Source organism: Micromesistius poutassou (genome assembly GCF_964030765.1).
Source record: "Micromesistius poutassou genome assembly, contig: SCAFFOLD_6242, whole genome shotgun sequence".
Classification (NCBI taxonomy): Eukaryota; Metazoa; Chordata; class Actinopteri; order Gadiformes; family Gadidae; genus Micromesistius; species Micromesistius poutassou.
In genome coordinates this window covers 818-10,000 of record NW_028180490.1, presented here as the reverse complement: position 1 = coordinate 10,000, position 9,183 = coordinate 818, and the positions used below count along the sequence as shown (strand labels likewise).

Genomic DNA, 9,183 nt, shown 5'->3' with positions numbered 1-9,183 from the left:
CACAAAACATCATACACACACACATACACTCACACACAAATCCACAAAGACAGAGCCATGACAGAAAACCCTTTCACGCATTTCGGCAGTGTCCCCACTCATGTCCCAACTCTTCATCTGGAGAGCCATTCCATGCTAATGAGGCTGACACAAACTGCTGTCTGTCACTGTTATCTGCCACTAGACAAACAGCCTGCACCCGCTAGAGTTGAGATAACTTTTACTGTAAGTACTGATACTCTAATTACACATCTGTTGTTATACAACACACACACACATTTCTCACATTTTGGACATCGTGGGGACGATACAGTGTTGGGACATTCGATATTAAGGACTCTACATTGTTGGGACATTAGATTATGGAGGAGCGTACATTGCAGGGGACAATAGATTGAGAGACTTTCGTGGAGACTTTATTATATGGGGACATTAGGTTGTTGGGATTCTATGTTGTGGGGACTTTAGATTGTCTGGAGAGAAGTTGTGAGGTTAATTTGATGGTAAAGACCCCACATTGTGGCGACTTTGTTCTGGGGACTGCATTGTGGGGAAATTTGATTATGGAGACTTTAGATTGTGGGGCTCTAGATTTCGGGGACATTGTGTACTCTCTTTCTCTCTTACCTTCAGGAAAGGAATGACAAACGGCCTCAGGGGGAAGTTGGTGGCCTCTTGTAGTTTGGAGTGGAACTCCTCAATGGTTAGAGTTGAGTTCTGAGCAGGCGACAAGAGTTGGTGTTTTAAAAAGCAATTATGGCAATTATGATGTTTGCATTACACTATATTTTAGGTTTATTAAATAATGGAAGAAAATGATACATGGCAAGAACACACATTCATAATCATTGTTGAATTAAAGTAGATCTTTGTTGTAAAGGATATTCAAACATTGAAACAGGTTTACAACACAGCATCGGAAGTTAACACAAATACAAATACTTTACCCATAGGCCGCATGAAATGTTTACCATTGAGAATAGTGTACGGTATTGAGTAGTAAGATTTTCAGGCTGACACTTAGGACACACACACCAGGACAGTGAAAGTTCATTGGGTGAAAGGATTCTTAAAGAGCAAGTGAACCCGCTGTTTCAGCTGGAATTCAAACACTATGAGATTTAAAAATGTTTTGGGTTCTATGGAGGAGGGGGGGCGTGATATCCCCATGGTTACGACCCCGGCCACATTGTGATCATTCTTTAGTACCGTTGTAATGAGCAGCGTTGTCAATTAAATGCGCCACACACACTGGCGTTACACTGAGCTTTAACTATTGGTGTCCGGGAAGCCTAACCATATCTCGGACGTGATCATCGAAATCAACGGCTGTCCAGAAGGAACTCACACACATCCACACACACTGTGGCGTTACACTATAAGTGCCAGAGAATCGTAACCCTCTCGCAGACTCTGCGGTGAACCACCGCCCAGGCAGTGGTCCACACATCCACACACACACACCCTGCCCAGTGTCCCTTTGTCGTGAAGTCGATGAGTGTACTCACAGGCCACCTCCGCCTTTTGGGGAGACTGGGCAAAAAAAAAAATCGGATTTTCCAACTAAGTATGTTCACGATCATAAAAGACATTTACCACGTTTAAAGCAAAAAAAAAAAAAGGGTTTTGAGTTTGATTACTCTTTAACACGCACACACCAAACCCCCTCTAAGGTAAGGTCATCTCAGCGTCTCTGTGACACACACACACACACACGTACACACACGTACACACACACACACAATGGGACAACCGTCCCGAGTCCAGGCGGTATATACTCACCACCAGACCCAGCACCAGGCTGCGGACGCGCTCGCCGATCTCCGGGGAGATGTCGTTGCCAAACTGCTGCAGCGTGGTGAGGAAGCGCTTCAGCTTGCACAGCTGCCGGGCGCCGCAGGCCGGTGGGAGCTGCTGATTGGACAGCGAGGCCGTGGACGACATGGCGGGCCCGTTGCTGAAGCCATTGGGCGTGGAGGGCCCGCCGTTCAGCGAGGTGGGCGAGTGGCTGCTGCCGTTGAGTACTGAGGGAGAGGGAGGAGGGAGGAGGGAGGGGGGAGGAGGAGGGAGGGGGGGGGAGGAGGAGGTGAGGCAGGAAGGGGGTCAACAGGGCTGATGGAGGCGAGGAGGACTGACATGATGGTCAGCTTCAGACACGGACACCTCACGAGCTCAAAGTCTGCTTGTCGGGGACCCCCGATGACGCTGCCGTGTGTCTGTGTGGCAGTGTGTGTGTGTGTGTGTGTGTGTGTGTGTGTGTGTGTGTGTGTCTGTGGAGAATGTGTTGCGCTACATGGGAAACACATGCCTGTTACCCGCCACTGAGTATGTGCCAGTTTGACAGAAGGCTGCATGTGGCTCTATACGGTGTGTGTGTGTGTGTGTGTGTGTGTGTGTGTGTGTGTGTGTGTGTGTGTGTGTGTGTGTGTGTGTGTGTGTGTGTGTGTGTGTGTGTGTGTGTGTCTGTGGGCGCTCACAGCAAATTCAGCTGTCCCTCACATTGGACCATTTGACCCCCTCAGTTCCCCAATATCTTGACTCTCATCACTCTCTCTCTCTCTCTCTCTCTCTCTCTCTCTCTCTCTCTCTCTCTCTCTCTCTCTCGCGCCCGCTTTCTCTCGCTCTCTCCTTTGCGCTCTCCCTCTCGCTCTCCCTCTCTCGCTCTCTCGTTCCATGTATCTGTGTCTCTCTATCCTCCAAGCCATCTGTCACTGTCTCAATCGCTAACCACATATTCTATCTCTTTGCCGGCCTTCTCTCTCTCTCTCTCTCTCTCTCTCTCTCTCTCTCTCTCTCTCTCTCTCTCTCTCTGGGAGACTCTAAGAGGAACTTGTTAAAGAGAGTCCATAAATAGAGCTCTGGCCTGTGGTACTTTTATTCCGATAGCAGGTGTGCTGCTAAATCGGACCCTGCACATGTCCACCAGCTGAGACACCATTTGCAGCTCTAGGGTTTAGGATAGTTCAACATGGTGTCTTTTAATAACACACACACACACACACACGCACACACACGCACACACACATGCACGCACGCGCGCACACACACGCACGCAAGCAAGCACGCATGCACACAAACATACACACACGCACACACAGACACACATACACACACACACACACTACACACACTATACTTTTGACCTCTCCCCTATTTCAATATGAATCAGGCGCTGATGATGTGTGATCATGTCGAAACACACACAATCTTGACAGCATTCAATATATATATATATATATTAAAAAAAAATAATAATATATATATCCATATTATAAATTGTAAATAAAGTAAATATAGAGTAAAAGTGTATTTAATATATATGTATTCATATTATGTAAAGATGTATTTGCATTTACTATCTTGAATTATATAATATATAATATATAAATTAATGATATAATATAAAACGTAAATTTATGTCTTTCATATAAAATTGCTGCAGTATCAAATAGAACCATACCACTACAGTGCCTAGACAGGCAGATACTTTAGAAACCTCTGAATTGGTAGATCCAGAGGAAGGTATTACAGTGCATTAAGACCCAGGTGTGCAAAAAAGATCTGCAATGTTTGAAGAAAGATCTTGTCCAGGGAGTTCTAGCGGTCCAGTCAGTGGGTTCATTTGTATTTCATTTTGTGTTAATTTGTATTCTGTAAAGTCCTTCTCTGCTTGCTGCTCTAATCCAGTTCTATACAACCCTTTTACAGTTTTTCTCCATTGTATACACACAATAAATGGAACAATTCTGAAAACGTGAAGCTCATGTGTCAACTACAAGACTCCAGACTGCTAAACTCTAAGCACAATTCCATTGTTTTCACTCACACATGTAGAAATTCTAAATCACATTTTTGCAAAAACTTTAAGCACAAATCTCATCATTTAACACACTTGGTTCACCTGGAAAACACTGGCCTTCAAAACGCACACCCAATTACCAATTGGTCTCACTCACTTCTCACCTGTTCAAACTCCACTGGCAAAACACTTCAACCATGTGTCAGAGCATAAAAGAGGCCTGAGCTCTACTGTGTTGTAGATTAGCTCCTCATGGCCTGATCAGGAGGTGGGACACAGACTGATTTACATGTACATCTGTTTCACCGCATTTATATTCTTATTTTTATTTTTTGTTGGCCTACAAAAAGCTTTTTTTTTGCAGTCAGTTCAGCTGAACATTTTACTGTATTGCAGTAACAAATAAGAAATAAATAATTACATTTTTGTACTGATTTCATCATTACGTCCCCCGAAAGACAGTCTAAACATTTTATTACTGTAGTGCTTTTCATTTTACTTATCAGTGCAATTGCTGTACTGTGCAAGTGCCAAAATAGGTAACATTGGTGTATTCTCAGAACTCCAACAATGTTGCATTATCAACTACAGGTGTACAGTATGACTCTGGGAAGCTGGGATTGTGAGTTTAGCCCATTGGATCTCATTCGATAAACAAATATGCATTGTATCTTATTCTGATATGATTGTGATAAAGCAATATTTCTATGATATATTCACAGTATTGTATTACAATATGGCAACAGTCTTTATACTGTATGTACCATACAATTGCAACCTATTAAACTTGAAAAAAAAAAAGGAAGCTATTTCTAAACAATTGTTTTTAATGTATCACACCAGTGTTTAATTGATGCTCTGTAAGAGATATTCATATGATAGCTGTGTTTATCGTTTTGGTGAAAAGAATCCGTTTTGAGAAGAGAGAGTTGACAAATGGGGGTTAACTCTTTTCAGTTTTGTGTTTAGCGTTTTGAGAAATTGAGCTATAGTTTCAGCAAACGTGTTTAGATGAAAAACTCTAAGTGTCATGCACACACACAGACCCTCAGCCCCCCTTAAGATCACTTTGTCCGCAACAAAACACACTTCAGCTACAATTGGACTATTATCAAGCAATATTGTAATGGCCTAGTTTACTAATACTTACTAATATTGTAATGGCCTAGAAAATGTTAATATTTAATAACCTCAGATCCGACAGGCCTACTTTGATATGTTATAGCAAAACATATAAGGTGAGCTGGTAAAGAGCCTTGACCTGAAACCAGAAAGTCAATAGGTGTGTCATGTGTCATTTCCTGTTTGAGATATTCTACAGAAGAGAAACTCCTTCGGAGTGGATAAATCTTTCAGAAAGGTATTTTAGCATGTGTTTATTTCTACAGTGGGAATGTTGATTTGAGACGTTTGAAGACGTTTTTTTCTTTAATGGATTAGTACTGCTGGATCAGTGCTATCACATCCCCCTGGTTTGGAACCAATGGGATAAGCTGCTGGTCCAGACAGTTTAACACACAAGAAAGCCACGCAGCCAGGCAGTCAGCTAGACGGAAAGCGAGCAGGGCAGACAGGAGAGGCAGGCAGCATTGTGCCCTGGTTTTAGAGAGAAAGATGTGATGGGCGGGGGTGGTAGGGACTCCACAACAGGTGAATCAACACAGCATGTCATTACTATATAGGGAAGAAAAGACTAGAGAGCCTCACCATCACTGGCCCGGCGTCCAATGTACTGCTGTTACCCTACCAGCTGGTAAACAACACACACACACACACACACACACACGCGCACACGCACACGCACACACACACACACACACACACACACACGCACACACACACACGACAAACACACACAGGCACAAAGATACACACACACACACACACACACACACGACAAACACACACAGACACAAAGATACACACACACATACACACACATACACATATACAGACACACAAACAAAGGCACACACACACCCACCCCCCCCCACACACACACACACACACACACACACACACACACACACACACATATAAAAAACAAGCACAAGCACACATACACACATGCATGTATCTTCTAAATTCAGGGACACACACACACACGCACCACGTGTGGAGCGCATATGTTCTACATTGAGGGCTACAGGGGTACACACCTGACACACAAGTGACTTCAACACATGTCCGCTGCCTCAGAGAAGAAGCACATATCTGGAATGACCCGAGTTTGGCACAAACATATAAGGTGTTGGGGACAGCTGGCCCGTCCGCGCCGGTCACTGAAGTGACATCGTCCATTACCCCCGGACATTCCTGGAGGCCGGCAGGCTCAAAATCAATAGCACATCGATGTGTCGCTACGTTCAGGAACTTGACTTGGAAGACCCCCGTCTTTCAAAAAAAAAAATAAAGGGGCATAAATCTTTTCTGTGTTTCTTCCTCCGTGTTGCTTTGTTTTTGGTACTTTTTTCATTGGATTTTTTTTTTATCTCCATCAAGTCCTACAATATGTACATTGACTGCATGGTGACTAGGACAAAAATACCATATCGTTCGAAAGAGATTGCGTCTCATCTTTACAGTGCCATTCAGCTCCAATGTTAAGTAAAAAAACTGCTTTCAACATAAGAGGACCCTTTATAATTAAAATGTGCGGTATGGTAAAGCAGTGAACGGTGATGGTGATTCAGACGGTGATTCAGAGGGAGCAGCCCTTTAAATTAGGGATGTCCCCGATCCGATCCACGGCATCGGTATCGGTCCGATATCGGTCCATTACGATATCGGAGGGGAGAAAGAAACATGAGCCGATCCACACGGCGCGTCACGTGCTAACAAACAGTAGTCGTCAATTAGGCGCATGAGAGCTACCGCATGGGAGCTACCTGTTGAACAGCCGTGTCAGCAGTGTGGCAGTAGTTCAACCTTAAAGAAGAAAAAAAAGTGCGACAGCCTGGGCCTGGGCTGCTGCTGCTGCGCGGCTCTCCTCAGCTGTTGCCGAGCGCGATCACGTGGTCACACGCTCCTGCCTCGGCTAGAGAGGATCACAGCTGTTGTGATCGCCACAAGCTTGGCGATCACAAAAGCTACCCATTTTCGGACGTCGCGGATGGCCAATCGATTAAACCGATTGATCAATTGGAAATATGGTTATTATAAATCTGGCGTTTGTGTGTGGGGACCCACGTTTATATGGCTAGAGGCTAGCTCTTCTTGCATATCCGATGTACTCCCGGTAGAAGCTAAATGTAAACAATCTTTTTCACGTCGTGATATCTGCACAAACAATATGCCATATGAAAGAGACTCCACAGAGTCCAACCGTACAAGCCTTATCATTCTGTGAGCTTATCTCGATTAACTAGATGAAAGAATAACGTCAATAACACTACACGTGATGACACACACACATGCACAAGCGCACACGCTTGATTCGACCATTTCAAACTATCAGCTGTAGCGTCTCAGCTATTCTATATATTATCTCAAATGTATTCAAACTTTAACCATTTCGCTATTTGTTTAACCCTTCACTTTATGTTTCCAATCATTATTATTTTTTTTAATGTGTGTTTACTTTGTATACTCCACTTTAATATTTGAACTCAAATCTTTTCACTTGATTTAAGCCATTCAACTTTTCTTAAGTGAGATGTTTTAAGGTGGCTTATTGGCAATCATGAGCAAAGTGCTTCCATGTATTTTTAAAAATGTATTTATTATTATTATTTGTTCAAGAGTAAAACAAAGTATCTGACTGATATCGGTATCGGCAGCAATAGCCAAAGCTGTGGTATCGGTATCGGAAGTGAAAAAAGTGGTATCGGGACATCCCTACTTTAAATCATATGTGACTTATATATGGGTCATGAAATAAGGATATTTTTGATAGAGTGAGATAGGCAGGATGGTACGGGAGAGAGAGGGGTGGACATGCAGCAGTGGGGACCACGGGCACGAAAAAAACCCGGCCGCTGTGGTAAGGACTGAGCCTAAACGGTACGCACTCCACCCGCACTAATTACTATGTGAGCCCGAAAAATGTTTACGGGCTCATACAGATTTCCTTTTAATACGCCCCAAAAATCCGCCTACACGCCTGCTTCCAATACCAGATCTGAACAAAATTTAAAGTGCAATACCTCAGTGTTACTGGAGAGTCTTTCAATTATCCCATACATACATAGTCCTCCTCCCATGTTATTATTTTTACACAGCACTGAAGGATCAAGCCTGTGATCATTACAACACAATGATGGCCAACTAATCAGATTTCAACATTTTTGCATTCTTTCATTCTTTCAATACATCTAAGGTCTGAGTTAGATGTATACACACACACACACACACACACACACACACACATCTTACTGGATTTGCTTGTTGTGGGGGTGAAGGAGGTGTTGCGATTGGCTGCCTGGCTTACAGCAGGCGGTGGGGGAGGCATGGTGGGGGGGGTGGACCTGGTCTGGGATTTGACATCCGCAGGAGAATCTGGCATCGTTCCGTCCTTCTGCACTCTGCTTCCTTAGATGAAAGACAAAAGAGAGAGAGTAGGGGAGAGAGAGAGAGGGAAAGAGAGAGTTAAACGCACAGAAGACCAGCTCTTAAACAGGACAGTGACACACATTTGAACCAGGGGGGCAGTGTCGTTGTAGGTGGCCATTGTTTGTGGGCCACTATGTGTGGATGTGTTTGGTTGGAAGTGCACACTGTGCTTTCTGGTGGAAATGATCCGGGATGTTCACAGCTGTATCTCTATGAGGCGAGAGATAAAGTCAGGCTTGCATTGTCTCTTCCTCTCTCTGGACTCAACACAGCACCTGCTCGCAGCCTCAGCTGCTACAGCCTGGCTCTGCTCCACTGTCTAACGCAATGTACCTCTCCCTTCCCTCCCCCACCCCCCCCCCCCCCCCCCCCCACTGCGCCCACCCCCGCTCTGTCCCTCTCTCTAGTGCTTCACACTCTCTATCGCAGACATTCACACACCCACCCCATTTAGCATTGACCTCCCAAAGAACCCCTCCACCCCCCTGCACCCCTTCAGCCCCTTCCCACACCTTCATCCTTTCCATCTCCTCCATCGCTTCCCTCCCTCCATCCTCTCTCCACCCCCTCCTCCCCCTCCTCAGACAGACCGTTTGACACCCGGTGACAAGTGCAGCCGGGTCTGCTGCTGTCCATCACGGGGTTGTGGTGGAGAGGTGGCGGGGAGGGGGTGGGGGGGGGCTCTTGAAGCATGCCCTATGGTCGAGCTATCAGAGGATCAACCTTGCCCAGAAACGCAACCCCCCACCATGGAAGGCCAAACAAGGGAAAAAAGAGACCAGAGGGAGCGGAGAGACTAGAGAGACTGGAGATCAGACGCCAGACACAGACAA

General features: G+C 45.0%; 1 protein-coding gene across 1 annotated transcript in view; it reads right to left on the bottom strand.

The window, feature by feature from the left end:
• Positions 1 to 8,305, bottom strand: part of LOC311370749 (protein CBFA2T3-like) — a gene marked incomplete at its 3' end in the record, with an annotated part of 9,445 nt that extends 1,140 nt beyond the window's left edge. The window contains exons 1-3 of the mRNA XM_084489072.1: positions 8,174 to 8,305; positions 1,783 to 2,024; positions 628 to 717 (exon numbers count right to left, since the gene is read on the bottom strand). Coding sequence (XP_084345198.1) covers positions 628 to 717; positions 1,783 to 2,024; positions 8,174 to 8,303 — 462 coding nt within the window. The 5' untranslated portion in view covers positions 8,304 to 8,305. The remainder of the gene's footprint in view (positions 1 to 627; positions 718 to 1,782; positions 2,025 to 8,173) is intronic.
• Between the last annotated feature and the right edge of the window lie 878 nt (positions 8,306 to 9,183).